The sequence below is a fragment of the Alternaria alternata genome, assembly GCF_001642055.1.
Source record: "Alternaria alternata strain SRC1lrK2f unplaced genomic scaffold CC77scaffold_11, whole genome shotgun sequence".
In the NCBI taxonomy this organism is placed as follows: domain Eukaryota; kingdom Fungi; phylum Ascomycota; class Dothideomycetes; order Pleosporales; family Pleosporaceae; genus Alternaria; species Alternaria alternata.
The window spans coordinates 1,092,384-1,109,851 of NW_017306200.1; the positions used below are offsets into that span (position 1 = coordinate 1,092,384).

Sequence of the window (17,468 nt, forward strand, 5' to 3'; positions counted from 1 at the left end):
GGATTTACCTGGATCGTATATGCGCCGAAGAGAGTTCACATCCTAATACATAAATAGCCGCGTTTATGTCTATCTCAAGCTTAGCTATCTACGTCACGCTTCAATCGAGACAAACTTCTCGTAAAGACGATGGTCCTTGTTTCGACGTCAGAGAGTGTACAGACGCGCTTGCTGAAATTCGGTTAACCCCTTTTCTCCTATGAAATTGGATTCGACATCGATGACTGATGTTCTCCTGCAGCTGCAAACGAACTTGCAATGTGTATAAGCAAAGTGTGTGAACTTGGTCAATGCGCGCTCTGAGCAGGGCACACCTCGGCCGGTTCGAGCCGGCCGAACTAAGGCGCGTCCTGAACACCCCACCGCCGTCAATCTTACCACGCATGTATAGGGTATACACCTACAATGATCACTAAACCCAATAGCACCAATACCCCTACGCAAGCGGGGAATATGGCGTAGAGTGATGCATCTGAGCTTGACGATGCGCTCGGTCACGCTACGCTGTCACGATCGACTTGTTGACTAACCAGCGCCGAACGCTTGTATCGATGTTTCCTCCGTTTACCAGGCGGATTACTCAACTTTCACAGCCCACAGAGAACCGCTCCGTCAGATTCTGCCTCCTCGAGAAGCTTGTTTGAGCCGCTGTGACGTTTCCAACAGTGGGCGCTGCGCGTGTTACGATGTGGCGCAGGTCTTACCGATTGGAGTGGACGGGTCGTGTGGCCCCGCCTCGGCCCGTCCGGTGAAGATATTCTAGACTGGCAGAGGATGCGCACCCTGTTCGAGCTAATTTCCATGAAGGACTTCGGTCGACAGTTCGCACGAGGCGCAGCATCGGTATACCGCTGTGTTATCGTACACCAAAAGTCGGTAGCCTATCATGTGGCTAGCACAGCCGAGCTGAACTCAATCCTGCTGACTACCCACAGCGTGATGCCTAATCGGACCCCATTGGCTGCAATTATATCCTCTAGGCCCTCTGTATCCCTGTGGGGTCAGCAACTAGGCAGCATCAGTTGGTAAGGCTTCGGTGGAGGGCTGCTATGGGAGGTCGACATAACAAGGCTGACAAGTCCTGGGATGTGGTACTCCCCAGGGTATATGTAGCTCAGCTCCTCTCTCCAGACATGAGCAGCTGAGACACAAATTTCTTGTCGTTTCTTACCTCTGCATTATCACTCAAGAATTTGTTTGTTACCCTAATTAATTTGCATATTACCTGGCAGGCTTTGACGATGGCCTCCGAACCATCGGAATCCCTCCCTATTCCTCAGCCTCCCCCTCACTTGTTCGTGGGTAATTTCGCTGAGATCGATCCCAATGATGCGCCAGGATCTTTTCAGCGGCTTGCGGACATCTATGGCGAGATCTACCAACTCGAACTTCCAGGACGAGATGGCAAGCTCATCGTTGTCTCTTCGTATGATACGATAAACGACTGTTGCGACAGCGAGAGGTTCGAAAAGCCCATCAATGCAACCCTGGAGGAAGTACGCGCATTGACTGGAGATGGTTTGTTCACAGCCTACCCTGGCGAAAAGGTACGTAATGAACATTCGATCTTATCGTATACACATTAATAGAGGACTCAGGCCTGGGGTGTTGCACATCGGCTACTGATGCCGGTGTTTGGACCGATGGGGATACGGAAGATGTTCGACGGCATGATGGACATCTCAACACAAATGCTGCTTCGATGGGACCGTTTCGGTCCAGAGCACGAGATAGAATGCAGTGATGATTTCACAAGGTAGCCATCACACCCTTCTCGCACGACCTGCCATTCTTTACTAATACCTTCGAGGTTGACATTTGACATGATCGGGTTGTGTGCATTCGGTTACAGGTTCAACAATTTCTATACCGACCGCGCACATCCCTTCGTAGAAGAGATGGTCGAGGTTCTGATAGAGTCCGGAAGAAGAGCCACCCGCACGTCTGTCGAAAATAAGCTTCGTGTCTTTGCCGAAGCTCATCGGCAGGAAAACGTGAAGAAGATGCACGAACTGTGCGACCAGATCATTGCAGACCGGATTGCCCACCCTCAGCCAGATGCTAAGGATCTACTGAACCCTATGCTTGAAGGTGTCGATAAGGAGACAGGAGAAAGGATGACAAAAGAATCTGTAAGGTACAACATGGTGACTTTCTTGGTCGCCGGGCATGAGACCACAAGTGGAACCTTAGGGTTCTTGTTCTATCACCTACTCAGAAACCCAGAGAAGTATCTGAAGGCTCAGCAAGAAGTTGACGAAGTACTTGGCGACGGACCGCTTGAACTCAAGCACATCCCGAAGCTCACCTACATAAAGTTCGCAATCTACGAGGCATTGCGTTTCCTTGGCCCCATTGCAATCAATGGAAAGCACTCGTTGAAGCCTACTAAGATTGCAGTAAGTTCATTTTCCCAGCGATACGATTGGTGTGCTAATGGCAACAAGGGAAAATATCAGGTGCAGCCAAAGGACCAGATTCTGATGAACCTAAAAGGACTCCATCATGACCCTAAGGTCTATGGCGACGATGCTGACGTGTTTCGGCCCGAGCGTTTTCTCAATGGCGGTTGGGAGAATCTTCCTCCAAACGCATGGAAGGCTTTCGGCGATGGAATACGCGCTTGCATTGGTAGGACATTCGCTGAGCAGGAGATGATCATGGTTGTCGCACTCATTTTGCAAAAGTTTCAGGTTGAGCTAGCGGATCCTGGTTACCAGCTTCGTATGTGTATCATTTTCCTGATGTACAGGAACACTGCTGATCCAACTATTCAGATGTCGCAGTCACCATCACGCAAAAACCGAAGGATTTGAAGATCAAAGTGCGCAGGCGACCTGGACGTACAATGGCTAGTCTGGGTGGCGCTGGTACCAGTACCACTGCTGCCAAGAAGGATGATGGCGATGGATTCGGCAAGACTGAAGAACCAAATGCACCTACCAAAGATGCCAAGCCCATTACAGTACTCTACGGTTCGAACGCCGGTACATGCAAGTCCTATGCCGAGGACTTAGAGACCAATGCTGGGCGATACGGATTCAAGGCAAACATAGGCAGTTTGGACTCAGCCACTGAGCATATTCCTAAGGACCAGCCTATCGTCATTATTGAACCGTCTTACGAAGGCAAGCCAGCTGACAATGCAAAGAAGTTCACCGCATGGCTTGAGAGCAACGCAAACTCCAAGCTGCTTGAGGGAGTTCAGTATGCTGTCTTTGGGGTCGGAAATAGCGACTGGACTCATTCGTATCACCGTGTTCCCAAACTCACCGATGAGTTGTTCGAGAAGATGGGCGCGAAACACTTTACTGAGACCGGTTTCGTCAATGTGAAAGAAGATATCATGGGTCCGTGGGAGAAGTGGTCTGAACAAATGTGGAGTGATCTTCGCAAGTCGAGTGGCACTACTACTGAAATACTCGGTGGACAGCTTCAGGCCGACATCACACCTCCGAAGTTTGCCACGTACCTCGGAGGTAAAGAAATCGGTTACGGTGAAGTTAAGGTCAACAAGGATTTGGGTGGCGGCGAGGTCGGCCTTACCAAAAAGCACATGGAGATTGAACTTCCACCGGGGACATCATATCGTTCAGGCGACTATATGGTCATCCTGCCGCTCAACAGCATCTCCAATGTCAGACGGGTGATGAAGCGCTTCGACCTGTCACCTGATGACAACATCCATATCACTGGAACCAACAAGACTTTCATCACAACCGAAGCACCAATCTCGATCTTCGATCTGCTGATGACACGTGTGGAACTGGGTACGCCGATCTCGCAAAAGCAACTACAAACTCTTGCAGAGGCGACACCGGAGAACAAACGGGCCAGACTATTGGACCTAGCAAATGACGAGACGTACAAGAAAGAAGTCATACCCAAGCGCTACAGTATTCTTGATATTCTCGAAGACCATCCAGACTGTCAGCTACCTTTTGCGGTTTATCTCGACTCACTCAAACCACTGTCTCCTCGTCAATACAGCATTTCGTCATCGCCCCTCGCTAATGTTGAGTTTGTCCAGACAGCTGAAGGAAACGCTAGCCAGCGTCTGACTGCATCTCTGACTTACGACGTCCACGACGAGGCTGCATGGAGCGGTGATGATCGCCGCTTCCACGGTGTCGCATCTACATACCTAGCACGTCAAGAGCCGGGAGAGAAGATTCGTTGCTTCCCGCGTCCGACAAACATCAATTTTCACCTACCTTCCGACCCGACTGTACCCGTTATCATGATATGTGCAGGCTCAGGTCTCGCTCCCATGCGGGGCTTCATCCAAGAGCGCGCAACCATTAAGAAGGCTCGTAACGCGAAGGTCGGTCCGGCGATTTTGTACTTCGGCTGTCGTCATTACGAGAAGGACTTCATCTATTCTGATGAGTTGAAGCAGTGGGAGACCGATGGCGTCGTCAGTGTGCGTGGCTGTTTCTCGAAGGTCGCTCCTAGCGGTGAGAAAGCGCAACGTGTGCCTGATCGCATGTGGGACGAGCGGAAGGAGTTAGCCGAGCTATTTGGGGACGGAGGCGCGAAGATCTTCATCTGTGGTAGTGCAAGTAAGTTGGCAAAGAGCACAGCAGAAGTGTGCATGAAAATCTTTAGGGATACTTTCCCAGGCAAGACGGAACAAGATGCCTTGGAGTGGCTGGAAAAGATCAAGGAGGACAGGTACGTGAGCGATGTGTTCGAGTAGAAGAGTTTCATAGTTTAAGCTGTTCTCTTGGGATCAGAGACTCCGAATTTCAATACTGTATCTAGTAAATATTTTGATGCGCTTTGAATCTTAGCGTCCTCCGATTGATTGTATTAGCGGCACCATGAATCAATCAATTCTAGAACAACATGCGAAACCTCTTACCCGTCCCGCTGTAAAAGCGATGAAACAGGATGGCTGATCTTGGTAACCTTGGCAGCGGAACAATATGCACAAGATAACGCGGCGGAGAAATATGCTGCCAAGAAACGTCTAGCGGGGTGAATCAACCCGAGTAGGCTGCATGTTCACGTGGAGCCATGGAGTCGCGTGATGCGCGCAAACGAGGTTTTGCGGGGGATACGCACCCCGGACGATCACTTAAACTGTAACCATGAGGTACAGGGAGTAGATGCACCGAACTGGCTGTCGACAACACACAACATCGTGTATGCAGTAATGCGGAAGGTTTACGCAAACGAGACAAGTATCGGATGCTACCGCAATATGGATATGTTCTGGGGTAGTACAGTGGTGGAGATTTTCTCAAACATGCCGGGAAGTAGTTAATCTGCCGAGCTTGGAAATATCTGGGGTTGCTAAAACTATGAAACGAGAGTGGCGCGGGCGCCAATAGTCTTGGACGACATGGTATCGTTTGAGAGCCTGGTATGATAGGTGGTATATCCGGATACTGGTGTTTGTAATTGATCGGCAGGACTACGGCAAAGACTACTTTGGGAGATGTTTGTCTGACAGTGACGAGTGGGCCGCTTATTGGCATACTTCGCTGTTTTGCATCTGACTCCGAAATGGTGAAGGCGGTCCGATGGAGGTCATATCGGAGTCTTGGTGTTATTTGGAGAGGAGAAGTGCAGAAGTGAAGGATCGTCGCCGTACTTTCGGTCCTATAAGAAGTGCGCCCCTGATGATCTGTCAATGGTACCAACCATAGCATATCTTCTCTGTTCCTTTCCCTTCGTCCAAGCGATAAACATGGTTCAATTCACTGGTCTCACGGCGGTGCTGGCGCTTGCCTCCGCTGCCTATGCTCAATGCGGTTCCGGCACACCCGACGCACGAGTCACTGGATCCGGTAGCTCTTACACAGCAACCAAGGGCTCGACAAACCTCTACACTGGCTCCGACTACCGCCTAGCTATCCAAAGTGCGCTCGATGGAATCAGCAGTGGACAGCGTGTTTCCGTCATCGCGTCCGGTAACATTGGCGCGAGCACCCTTACCATCACGAGCGGAAAGACGTTCGAAGGCTGCGGGACTATCACAGTTTCTCCCAAAAGCGGAGGAGGAAACATTGAAGTGACCGATCAGTCTGGCGTCAAGATCCCTTATTTGACCATGGCCGGTTCCACCTACTTTGGCATGCGCTTCTCTGGCACCAAAGACCTAACCCTAGGCACCATCAATTTCAATCTCAAGGAAGGGATGGGAATTCGATTCGACCGTGACCGAGCGGCCAACACAAACGTCAAGATGGGCACCATCACCTGCACCGGCGGCACGTCGCACTGCGTCGAGACATGGAACATCGACAAGCTTGAAGTCGGCTCCGTAATCGGCAAGAATGTCGGAGAGTGTGGCCTACTCGTTCAAAAGGTTACAAACGCAAATATCGGCACCGTAGACTGCGACAACTGCGGCGCAGGCACCGGATACGCCGCCTTGCGTTTTGCTAACGAAGCTGGAAAGCTCAACGGCGGATACGCAACTAATATCAAGGTCAACCGTGTCAAGGCTCGTGGTGGTGGTCGCGGAATCTTCTGTGTCTCTGCTTCTGGTGGTGTGGAGATTGGCACCATCGATGTCGCCAACACTGGCAACAACGCCATCTTGCTCGAGAACTGCTACAATGTCAACATCAAGGCCGGTACCGTTAGCGGGGGTGGTGAAGTTCGTCTTGCCGCCAGGACCGAATTTGCAAACAGCAGGGACATCGCGATAGCCATCAAGGTTGATGGAACTACTGTGAGAGAGAGCCGTAAGTATCCCCATACGAACTACAGGTGAAACACGTACTGACTTGGTATACCTGGATCTAGCTTGCACAGCTAACAAGACTAAGTGGAGTCTTACTGGCAACGGTGGGAGGACCATCTGCACCTAAGTCCTCCCTAAGCTGGTCTTGAGCATCTCGTAGTGCTCTCTCGGGAGGGCTGAACTGTGCCATATTTGCGACTTCATTGTATATATTGACAATACCAAGTACATACATACCTTCATCTCGAAAACCGATGAGCTTCGCTAATGGTGTGGGTTTTGGTCTATCTTTTCCGTTTATGACAGTAAAGCGACGCCTGTAGCCAAAAGGCTGACAGCTAAAGGATAAGCTAGTGTAACTCGAGGTCAACTGTGGCAGAAATAACGACGCTTCAAGCAGGACTTCCGTTGTACTTTGGTTATAGTCGGAAGGCTATACTCAGTGAGGCGAAGTCCGGTGAGACGGTTGGGGCGTAAAGGCTTACGTGCTTGAGATTACCTGCTACCATGTCAGCCAACCGTTGTAAGCGTCGAGTGTTACAAGGCTGAGCAGACTCGCAAACCTCGCTTGTTGCTCAAGCTCGGTGTTTGGTTCGCTGTGTCTCACTGGTGGCAGTCAAAATCGATGAAAGTTAGCCCCCAGCGCTTTGCGAGCGGTGGTAAGCCAATCTTTCAAAAGGGGCCTGTTACTTGGTACCAAAACCAGCTCGAATCTCGTCTTCTCGGTTTTGGCTCTTCAGTCATTCCAGCCTCCTGTCGTGTCGCGCTACGTAGTCGCCGTACTTCTACTACAACATCACACTTTCCTGCAGGAAGCGATGGCAGCCTGCTATTGGCGCAACGGAACTGAGAATACGCATCCTGCGTACGCACCAAGAATTAACGATACCTCGAATCCACTCAGCACCATTTGCTGCGCTTCTTGGGATAACTTACTACCAAACGGACTGTGCCAGAATAAGGATTCGTCGACCATCTATCGAGAAACGTGTACGAAGAGCAGCTGGGAAGGAGGAGGATGCCAGGAGCTTTGCTCAGCGGAGGTACACAAGGCACGGCGTTTGTATAGGCCACTAAAGCTAACTTGAAAAAGAGCCCTTCGCAAAGAGACAACGATGAAATAGTCACACCTTGTACTGGTGCTGCTGATTCGGCAACATGGTGTTGCGGATCTTCGAATCAATGCTGCGCTGAAAGGAGCACTATCCCGCGATACACGATCGCGGCGCGTTTCGGGGACCCTATACCTACAGCGACTTCATCGATTGTCTCTTCAACCATGTCGTCCATGATCTCGTCTTCGATATCGACGCTGCCAGCAACGAGCACGGCGATAGCCACCGGCAACAGTGGATTGTCTGTGGGTGCGAAAGCTGGCATCGGTGTCGGGGCAACCCTCGGAGCTATCGCCTTGATTGGTTTGGGGATTTTCATTGCTCAGGCGTTGCGATGGCGCAAGAAAGCGCGAGATGCGACTCCCTCGACTCGTGTACCTGAAGAGTACACGCCAAAGGACATTTATCGATACGAACAGGGTGGCAACCCTGCACAGTTAGCCGGCGGGGAAAGTGAACTGCACGAAATGCCAGGATCTGTGAGGGTTTCCGAGCTAGATCAGGTTCCTTACAGTCGTCCAGTGGGCGGACTTGCTGCGAAAGCTTGATGCGTAGCGGATGCGCGTCGATTAGCGGGGGCGGGGACGCCCAACCAACAGGCGTGGATGTAAAGTAAAATTTAGAGTTGTGAAGGCGGCGGGATGGCTGACGCTAAACGTCGGCTTGTGGATCAAGAGGGAGGAAATTCGACCCTGGGCATCGCCGTCCAGCCACCTCTTCGTCCACTTGCATCATCGCTGTCACATTGGGGTTGGCGATAGTCTCTACTGCCGCCGATCGCGTTCTTCGTGTCTTTTATGTACCCTACTATTTAGAGAGCGACAGTCGGGTCTTCAGACCCCAAACACTACGTCATTCAATGCCGCTAATCGGCTTGCTTCACGGAAGCCGTCATCGTCCGAGATTCAGTTCTTCGTAAGCCGACTCAGGGGCTGCATACCTTGCAGAAACGGTGTCGATTGTCACTCTTGATCTCCAAACGATGTGCTATTCGGATATCAAACGTTTGTGGCTAAGTGCTGCCCGAACGAGGCAAGGCTGATATGTTGAGAGCATAGAGCGTGAACAACAGACCTATCACAGATTGAAGAGTAAGCGCTTGACAGGGTATCCGCAATGCACGATAGTATATATTTGCTTGGCCTCGAATAGCCGTTGGGTAAAAGTAGCAGCTTATGCTGCACAGCTCCTGGACACACATGCATGCTATCGCCTTGTACGGCGTATGATCATCAGTCATGTATGCAGTTTTTAAGGCTAATGTCTGCGAAAAAAAAAACTTGCGTCGATAAGAAAAGACGTTGACCCGATGTTCCTGAGATGACTTTTCTAAATCAGACGACTGCCTGGGCCGATGATGAAGATGACAGAAAAGACGCTGGTCAGTTCAGAGTGCGATATAACGAGCACCAACAAGGAGACTGTACAAGATGCTGTCGAGAGCCAGAGGGCTAATGGCGCAGGAGGCCTTGAAGGAGGGGCACTACACGTACGCTCACAGTCCAAGTACACGATTTCTCTAATGCCCTTCAGCGATACATCAATACCCCCTCTTCGGTAAACTTTAATTTCCTCATGCAATGTTCATGGGAAGCATCTGCAGTTACTTTCCAATTCGCGTTGAGCAATGGCGGTCCAGCCTCCATCGTCTATGGCAGCATCTTCGCATGGGCTGGAACAATATTAGTGGCCCTGTCACTCGCTGAAATGTCATCCATGGATCCTACGGTCGGCGCTCAGTATAGGTGGTCTACTACTTTTGCACCGAAGTGGAACCGCTTCTTCGGTTTGATGCAAGGGTGGATTACGGTTTTCGCCTGGGTCTGTAGCTGTGCTTCTAATCCAGCGTTGATAGCGAACATTGTCGTCGGTTTGGCTTCCTTTAACAACCAGGGATACGTCTCCCAGCGATGGCATACTACACTTATCATGTGCGCTGCGACAGCCATTCCTTTTATTGGCAACCTCTGGCTACCCAAGTTTATCAACATACTCGAAACAGTCGGAGCGATATGCCATGTTGGATTTTTTCTTGCGGGTGTCATTACATTATTAGGTATGCTAGACTCTACGAAGTGCACGTGAGGCATATGTTGACTCTGTATCTTCCCATCTGCAGTCATGGCACAGAAAAGCTCTACAGAATACGTCTTCCAAACATTGACCAAGGACGTCAGCGGATGGGACAACTCGGCAGTAGCCTGGGGTATAGGACTCATCACTGTTACTTACCCTCTATGTGGTAAGCTAGCGGAAGTAATCTCTAACTCGGACATACTAATGATCTGTAGGTTTCGATAGTATCATTCACATGTCTGATGAAGTCAAACAAGCACGTACCCGGGTTCCACGGTCTATCATCTTCTCCGTCGTGGTTAACGGCCTCATGCAACTCATTTATATGATCACTGTCTTGTTCACCATTGGTGACGCAAAACGTGTCTCCGCTTCACCTCTGCCGATCATCGAGGTCTACTACCAAGCCACTGGATCTAAAGCAGCTACGAACCTGTTCATCTTTATGCTAATATATATCATCTTTGTATCCTTTTTCAACGTCTTCGCTTCAGTCTCACGTCTCATCTGGGCTTTCTCAAGAGACGGGGGATTACCATGTTCGTCTGCATTCGCAAAGGTTCATCCGACCTTTGGAGTGCCGGTCAACGCGCTATATCTCAGTGCTCTTTGTGTTTGCATACTCGCTCTGATCAACGTCGGTTCAAGCACGGCGTTCAACGCTATCATCTCTCTCACAGCATTGGGCTTGTACCTTTCGTACTTCCTTCCTGTCTTGTTCCTTTTGTGGCATCGAATGTCGAGGACGGCACCATCGCCAATTCCATGGGGACCATTCAGATTGGGCATTGCGGGGCCATATATCAACATTGGTGCCTTGTGCTACATCCTATTCACCTTCATTTGGATGCCGCTCCCGACTGTCCTTCCTCTGGACAGGTTCAATATGAACGTAAGTGTCTCCATGTTAAGTGCATGTGAAATATACGCTGAATCCATACATCCATATCTAGTATGCCGGACCGATTCTTGGTGCGATTATCCTAGGCGCTGCGCTAGACTGGTCTTGGAATGGAAAAAGGAGATTTAGAGTGCCAGTCGCAAGCCAGAGTCTTGAGTGATTGTACTGGTGAAGCTGGAATAGGCATCATGGCAGCTAGTCAATACATACGTAGTAGGCGTCGGAGGCTCATCGAAGCCGTCGCCCACTCGTCTGGCTATGAAGATCTTCTAAACTTTATGACGTTGATGAATCCAAGCTCCCTAACAACGCGCAGTCGGTATGACGTAGGCCGCTTTATCAACCATGTGTCGGTGGGCGCCTTTGATATCGTGGAAATACCCAGGATATTCAATCTCAATGTGATTGATGGATGCAGGCACCGATAGGTTGAGTCATGAGACGGCTAGTCTGTATTCGGTGTCGACGTTCACCGCTCCCCGTGACCGTGGTCAAGGTCAGGACATCAGTGACGAGGTAACGAGACATGGTCAGCAAGTGTCGCGATTGGGTGACACAGTGGCCCCTGACGTCTTTCTGGGCGTGTGAGGAGATGAGGATGAGTAGACCACCGTCTGGAGACCACGTAGCATTCTCCATAGAAACATCCATGGATATGCTCCGCGAGACCCTGATCTGCCAGTATCCCACGCGATGGTGCGGGGGAACGGTCGGTCCTTTTGGAGCGCGCGCAAGCTGGCCAGTCGAGTGTGGCTATCGGCTATGGCTTGCAGGAGTGGGCCCGGGCAGAGGTGCTACCCATGCACGATGATCGCAGCCTACATACACAGCCCACTCGACCTCTGCCACGCCGTCGCGAAGCTTCGAAAAGCGTCGGAAGCCCCGCAAAAATCCAATTCTGCGCTACGGGCTGAGGCAATAGGGCAGATGACGACATGGTGTCTTGTGAGACTGAGCTGAGAGCTGCAGCCCTGCCGAGAGCCGCGCTTTAAGTGTCAGATGCTCGCCGCCTGCCATTAGGCCACACTTCCTTGTCCACATTCAAACCTCAACACCACCACCACAGCCAACTTCACCACACAAACACCACCCGCCTACGAGTATGGGACGCCGTGACAGAAATAGAGACCCGTCCATATCGCCGCCGCCGCCTCCGCCCATGGGGCAGCCACCACCCCGTAAGATGCCATTGCCCAGTCTGTAGGCACAGCGCTAACAAGGCACAGCAGATTCCACATACCACTTTGAGAACTACGAAAATGGCAAGCCGAAATGGGCGCCTGGAAAGGACAACCAGAGAGACTACCGCGACTATCGCAATAGCCGCAGGGGCGATCATCGTCGTCCCCGAAAGGAACGGCCTGCTGAAGACGATGCGCCGCCGCCGCCATACCCAATGAACCCTCCTCCCCCACCCGGCGCTGCACACTATCCACCACCCCCGCCGGGAGCTTCAGAATATCCGCCTCCCCCGCCCGGTGCATCAGACTACCCTCCCCCTCCACCTGGAGCATCAGACTACCCCCCTCCCCCTCCGCCAGGTATGTTGGCTCGTCAAGGCAGTTTCCCAACACCGGCTAACAGAAAGCAAGATCCTCGTGACCACCGAGACCGCGGCGCTCGCCCACGTCGCCATCGCAGACAGCCCTCGTACTCGTCCGACGACTCGGAATCAGACTCCCCGCCCCCTCCGCGACGCAGTCACCGCGACGACCGCCCCCGCGACGATCGTCCCCGTAGATCTAGGCGCGAGGATACCTACGACTCATACGACGAACACTATCCGCCTCGCAGACCCAAGGACGACGGCCGGCGTGAACGCGATGGCTACAAGTCTGAAGGCTACAAGTCGGACCGCCGCCGCAAGGACCGCGACCCTTACTACGATGACCGCGACCGCCGAGACAAGCCACGTGACGATCGCAGACGCCGCGATGACCGCTACGACGACCGCTACGACGACATGTTCAACACCAAGCCGCGTCGCGACTCTCGCTACGACGACAGGGATCGTGACAGGCGCGGTCGATACGATGACGACCGCTATGATGACCGCCGTAGGAGCGGTAGAGGAGACGTGGGCAAGCCAGGAAAGCCCGGACAGCCTGAGTGGCAGAGGCAGGCTATGGGCATGTTCAAGGACTACGCGCTGCCCATCATCAAGAAAGAGGGTGCCAAGTATGTACAGAAACAGATGGCCAATGGCTTTGGACGGCGCTAGTAAATTTTAGTCGACATGACATAATAATGATTTGATGGGGGGTTTTGCACGGCGTAATGGTTTGGCAGCGGGAACACCCTTCATTCTTGACGACTCTTTGATATGGCATGCTTTTCCGGTTTTGGGCGTTTTGGGTATGTACTGAACATGATATCCAATCTACACATTATCTGCTCTATCAATACTAAACATTAGATTTCTGGACTTTCACATGGATCTGCGGCGAGAAGACTAATCTGACTCGGTTCTGACTGATTTCTATTGTGCACAAGGGCAACGAATGGCTGGCCAGTCTATAGGCCCTACATGAAAGCATGCGTGTCTCCAACCCTATCAACTCTACTTCAACAGTGAATCAGGATCCTCCCCATCCAGTACCGCTCCACTACGCTTCAATCGCTCGATGCAGTACCTTAGGCACAATAGGCGATGAGACAGTTGATCTGGCAGGCGAACGCCGGAGCGAGCGGGCTGCAGTTAGAACGGCAGATGTCATATGAGTCTTGGTGGGCACAAGCGGCCGCCTGAGCGTCTAACATGAGAACCAATCGTTAGCCAGGGCTTTCACTATCCAAGTACCCCGGACGTGGAGACTTTGGTGACAGAAACATCACGTACCAAGAGATGCACCCGTCTGCTCTAGCGAGGTTGCGGGAAGCGCGGTGGCCGTGACGGCGAGGGCAGCGATGATGGCAGCGAAACGCATGGTGATTGCAAGAGGATGATTGGTTGCTTCTTGAGAGAAGAGTGCTGTTCTGGGTAATGGAACGTGAAGAGAGGATGCGAGTTGTGTTGATGAGGGGATATCCAAGATGACACAGGACGACTTTATACACCTTTCGAGGCCTTTACCAAATTGATTCCTTAGGAGGCTATGAATAACCATTACCAAATGGAGAATAGAAACCGGGAAGAACGGCTGCGCGACGGATCGCGACCTGCATGGAACTAAACCTCATCTCTCTGCACTCCCGAAACCTGGGGGTGGGTAAGGCGTTCCGTACGCCCCGTGGGGTCTAAATACAACGCCTTACGAGGAAGATCAGGTATGATTGAGGCTAATTGAACCAGTCTGTGTTCCACTATAGATTAAATGTCTTCGTATGCTGAGGGTGGCCTTGCATTGAAGCATCCTTCTATCACCGCAACCCCAACCTTCCCCACAAGACGAAGTAACTTTGGGTAATCCTCTACCACTGTCGTCACTCCAAGGCCTTGTCATTGCTTGTATCCGCCCGAAGGATCGAGTGGCTGCCTGGGTCCTCCTAGCTCTTCCCATCTAACGTAGTCGATGTTGCATCGGCTGCGACGAAGCGTATGCACTGGGATTTGCTCGCCGGGTAAGCTTCATCCCGAGAAGCTGAGCTGTGCCTTCCAACCCGAGACCTTTTCCTCGGAGATTCAGCGTGACGGTTGGATGACACCAAGATAGGGCTTACCATTACATGAATGACGATGGATGCTCAGATGCAGCACAGCAATCCTTCGGTCATGAGAATCGAAGTAAGACCTCTGGTGGTTACATCAAAGGTCAAGATTTGCACTAGATTATACGAGCGTACCAACCAAGATGTAGGTGCGGTCACACTACGTAGAGACAATACCAGATCTGACTTCTCCCCGGACGACATCCTCCGCTCGCCTGATCAAACAAAATTAGCAACCCAAACATCCATCGCCCGAACTCCCTTCGGTCCTCCCGGCACGTTCTCCAAGCTCGCCTCACATGCATCCCGCAATGCTAAAACCACCCCTCGTTCCCTTTCATCACTTATCTTCTCCTCTACTTGTCTTTCAAAAGAAGGAGAGAGACAAGCAGCGACTTCCCATTGTCCGTCCAACAACCCCTCTCCACTCTGCACACGGCTCTCACTCTCCAATTGCCACCCGGCAGCCAGAGCTAGCTCGGTAAGACGCTTTGGCCCCAGCACTGTGCGTATATTTGAGATACTATTGGGTTTACGGCACTCCAGCGCTGCCTGCGCGAGCGCAGCTAGTACGTGAGGCTGAGAAGAGGAGTGTGTCGCTACCAAAGACCACTCGGCAAGGAGCAGACGTTTGCTGTGCTGCTTGATGGTCCGGAAAGTGGAAAGAATAAGTGAAGGGGAGGAGAAGTACCACAGACAGTGGGCGAGCACTGTAGCATCGAACTCTTGACTGCTGCTGGTTGGCAGTGATGAGAGATAGTCCACGGGAGACTGTTGGACCCAAGCAATCTGCCTACCTAACGGGCTTCGCGAGATGTGATCCTGTGCTTGGCCTAGAGTATATGGAGAGCCTGTAAGAGGATTAGTCCGCTACGCTTTGCTCATCCATAAAGACAGCAGTAAGGTAGGAACGGAAAAGAGGTACCATAGTCCAATTCCGCTGGATCAACGGCGACGACCTTGCCCTGTTCACCCACGGCGGAGGCAAGCACAGTCGTACAATCTCCTTGCCCACATCCTAGTTCCAGTACTTTCGAACCAGTGGAAACTCTCCAGTGCTGCAGAATTGCTAGACGGTGAAGGGTTTGGGAATGCTGAATGCCGAAGTTGGTCGCGTCGTGTAGAGAGAGACGAGCGATAGACTCAGCGTCAAATTGGGTAGACATGTTGTGCTTGATGAGTGTTGTACAACAGACCACTAGGCGGGTTCTGTGTGGGCTATCTATAAGATATCATGAACACAATGTTGTGAGAATCGAGCTAAGCTTGTGTGGGAAGGTGGGTTACATCCTTACCAAAGTACCCACGTGACATTATTCGTGGTAGGATGATAGTTGAGGAAAGGTAGACTAAGGTGATCGTGTGTCAATAGATTTTACTACAAATCATCGGTTCTACATCCCGTCCTCAGTCTAGTGTGGTCTCTCGAACAGAGCTTGTGTTCTCATGCAGGATCGTGGCATTTTGTCATCCGTACTATATAGATAAAGACGCGGGTGGGAAGCAACATAACTACTCTACTTCCGCTCATTCTTGTCTCCTTGCCAGACTAAACCCGAAACCCGAGGCCACGTCAAGCTGGTTATAGCTTAAATGACACGCCACACGCTGACACCTCATCTCCACGATCAGATTCTGTGCCTCGCTAGGGCAGGCGAACTCCAATGTTGTGCTGTTCAGCTTGACCGTGAGATCTAGTACCCCGAGAAGCTCTCAACGCACAGGAAGGTTCGAGTATGACAGGGCATCATAGTCAAGTTCATTCATACCAGAGGGAGTGGTGGCGGAGGCAGCGGAGGGTGCGATAAGCTGCCAGACCTCGATCTCCGTAATATTCCCTTTCGTTGTGAAGTTCCCAGTACGCGCAGAAAACTCAAGAGGTGGACTCTAGGTAATCGCGCAAGCATTGATGCCAAGGGAGGCGGAAGCGGGAAGCGATGCGTTCGCGTGTTGCGTGGGGTAAGGTTAGCTTGTAACAGGAGTGTTCCTAAGAGCCATTCGCATGACTGCAACTACTGTGTTCCACTAGTAAGCTGCGCACCCCAGTAAGCTGCGCACCCCACCTAACTTGACGCGACTCTCTACGCGATAGCTCTACAACAACATAAGATAATAGAATACAATCTTGTACATAGCTAGTCTATTACTGTCTACATTAAGTCCTAGTGTGTTCTTAGATATAGCACTTCGTACACGTTAGTAGTGCGCGCTGACGTCCCTAAGTAGCCTGAGCTTGTTCTACCTCCGCGACTACCCTTTCTGCCTCTATAGCAAGCTGCTAGCCTTGCTAAGCCTGTAGCGCTCCTCTACGAGCTATATATTAACGTCGCTAGTCTCTCCTACGTCGCTGGCGCTGACTAGCTGTACGAAGCTTCCTATTCTCCTCTGCGAGTATAGTCGCTGAGTTTATCGCAAGCTAACAACCTTTAATAAGCTAGCGTATAGCTTAGCTTATTAGGCTCTGCGACTGGCGGTGAAGGAGGTCTTTTACGTGTTAAGCCTGCTTTTCAAGCTGCGCTATCGTACGCGGTGTCTCTGCGGTCTATGCGACGTTGTTGTCTGCTGTTATCCCTGGTGGAGACGGCGTACGGACGACAGTGAGCGACGATAGGACGCGTTCTGGACAGGGAGGGATAAGCCCTGTCGCCTAGAAGCCTGCCTAGATGTTCTGCTGCGTAAGTACTGCTGGCTGGATCCGTGTATAGGCGGTAAGGAAGTCTATCTTGTCAATATAGTAGACGCCTTGGCGAGCTAGCTCCTAGATCTCGTGACCGTACGCTCGCTTAAGCGGGGAAAAGCAGCCCACATCAAGTGGCTGGAGCAGGTGGGAGGTATAGGCTGGCATACAGAGAGTAATGATCTTGTTCTCTGTGCAGTACTAGTCGAACTCAGGCGTGGCGTAGCTGCTATGGCTATCTAGGATAAGAAGCTAGTAGACTCTATGCGTACGAGGCGCTGTATATCTATTAAAGTGCTTTACTGTGAGGCGTAACTGTAGGCAATAGTGCTTGCTTCACGTTACTAAAGATAG

The 17,468-nt window shown here is 51.5% G+C and overlaps 7 protein-coding genes across 7 annotated transcripts; 6 read left to right on the top strand and 1 right to left on the bottom strand.

Moving 5' to 3' along the window:
- Nucleotides 1-833: 833 nt before the first annotated feature.
- On the top strand, nt 834-4,935 carry CC77DRAFT_1020959 (bifunctional P-450/NADPH-P450 reductase). Its single transcript, XM_018525174.1, has 5 exons — nt 834-1,547; nt 1,599-1,756; nt 1,811-2,399; nt 2,448-2,724; nt 2,778-4,935. The coding sequence occupies exons 1-5, from the start codon at nt 1,242-1,244 to the stop codon at nt 4,697-4,699; spliced, it is 3,252 nt and encodes a 1,083-aa protein (XP_018385895.1). The 5' UTR covers nt 834-1,241; the 3' UTR covers nt 4,700-4,935.
- A 760-nt stretch (nt 4,936-5,695) lies between these two features.
- On the top strand, nt 5,696-6,824 carry CC77DRAFT_990307 (hypothetical protein; the record flags this gene model as incomplete). The annotated part of the gene is made up of 2 exons (XM_018536312.1): nt 5,696-6,698; nt 6,760-6,824. 2 exons carry the CDS (start codon nt 5,696-5,698, stop codon nt 6,822-6,824), a joined length of 1,068 nt encoding a protein of 355 aa, XP_018385896.1.
- Nucleotides 6,825-7,204: 380 nt separating this feature from the next.
- CC77DRAFT_1031660 (hypothetical protein) lies at nt 7,205-8,360 on the top strand (the record flags this gene model as incomplete). The annotated part of the gene is made up of 3 exons (XM_018526681.1): nt 7,205-7,220; nt 7,472-7,756; nt 7,822-8,360. The coding sequence occupies 3 exons, from the start codon at nt 7,205-7,207 to the stop codon at nt 8,358-8,360; spliced, it is 840 nt and encodes a 279-aa protein (XP_018385897.1).
- A 976-nt stretch (nt 8,361-9,336) lies between these two features.
- Nucleotides 9,337-9,720, top strand: CC77DRAFT_901357 (hypothetical protein; the record flags this gene model as incomplete). Its single annotated transcript, XM_018533585.1, has 1 exon — nt 9,337-9,720. A coding segment is annotated over one exon (384 nt), but the record flags the coding sequence as incomplete, so codon positions are not given.
- A 21-nt stretch (nt 9,721-9,741) lies between these two features.
- Nucleotides 9,742-10,949, top strand: CC77DRAFT_936354 (hypothetical protein; the record flags this gene model as incomplete). The annotated part of the gene is made up of 4 exons (XM_018534491.1): nt 9,742-9,868; nt 9,932-10,054; nt 10,104-10,780; nt 10,842-10,949. 4 exons carry the CDS (start codon nt 9,742-9,744, stop codon nt 10,947-10,949), a joined length of 1,035 nt encoding a protein of 344 aa, XP_018385899.1.
- A 942-nt stretch (nt 10,950-11,891) lies between these two features.
- CC77DRAFT_1031662 (hypothetical protein) lies at nt 11,892-13,010 on the top strand (the record flags this gene model as incomplete). Its single annotated transcript, XM_018526682.1, has 2 exons — nt 11,892-11,967; nt 12,016-13,010. 2 exons carry the CDS (start codon nt 11,892-11,894, stop codon nt 13,008-13,010), a joined length of 1,071 nt encoding a protein of 356 aa, XP_018385900.1.
- A 1,239-nt stretch (nt 13,011-14,249) lies between these two features.
- CC77DRAFT_128123 (SAM-dependent methyltransferas-like protein) lies at nt 14,250-16,013 on the bottom strand. The gene is made up of 3 exons (XM_018530170.1): nt 15,363-16,013; nt 14,637-15,288; nt 14,250-14,582 (listed from the first exon to the last, which is right to left on the bottom strand). Exons 1-2 carry the CDS (start codon nt 15,601-15,603, stop codon nt 14,657-14,659), a joined length of 873 nt encoding a protein of 290 aa, XP_018385901.1. The 5' UTR covers nt 15,604-16,013; the 3' UTR covers nt 14,250-14,582; nt 14,637-14,656.
- Nucleotides 16,014-17,468: the final 1,455 nt, after the last annotated feature.

What these genes read in the sequence shown, in the direction of transcription:
- CC77DRAFT_1020959 (XM_018525174.1), top strand. Translation starts at nt 1,242, where the DNA reads ATGGCCTCCGAACCATCGGAATCCCTCCCTATTCCTCAGCCTCCCCCT. An exon ending in TGAAGCCTACTAAGATTGCA is followed by an intron (nt 2,400 to 2,447) that starts GTAAGTTCATTT and finishes AATGGCAACAAG; the next exon opens with GGAAAATATCAGGTGCAGCC. An exon ending in GGATCCTGGTTACCAGCTTC is followed by an intron (nt 2,725 to 2,777) that starts GTATGTGTATCA and finishes CCAACTATTCAG; the next exon opens with ATGTCGCAGTCACCATCACG.
- CC77DRAFT_128123 (XM_018530170.1), bottom strand. Translation starts at nt 15,603, where the DNA reads ATGTCTACCCAATTTGACGCTGAGTCTATCGCTCGTCTCTCTCTACAC. An exon ending in TCCAGCGGAATTGGACTATG is followed by an intron (nt 15,289 to 15,362) that starts GTACCTCTTTTC and finishes ATCCTCTTACAG; the next exon opens with GCTCTCCATATACTCTAGGC.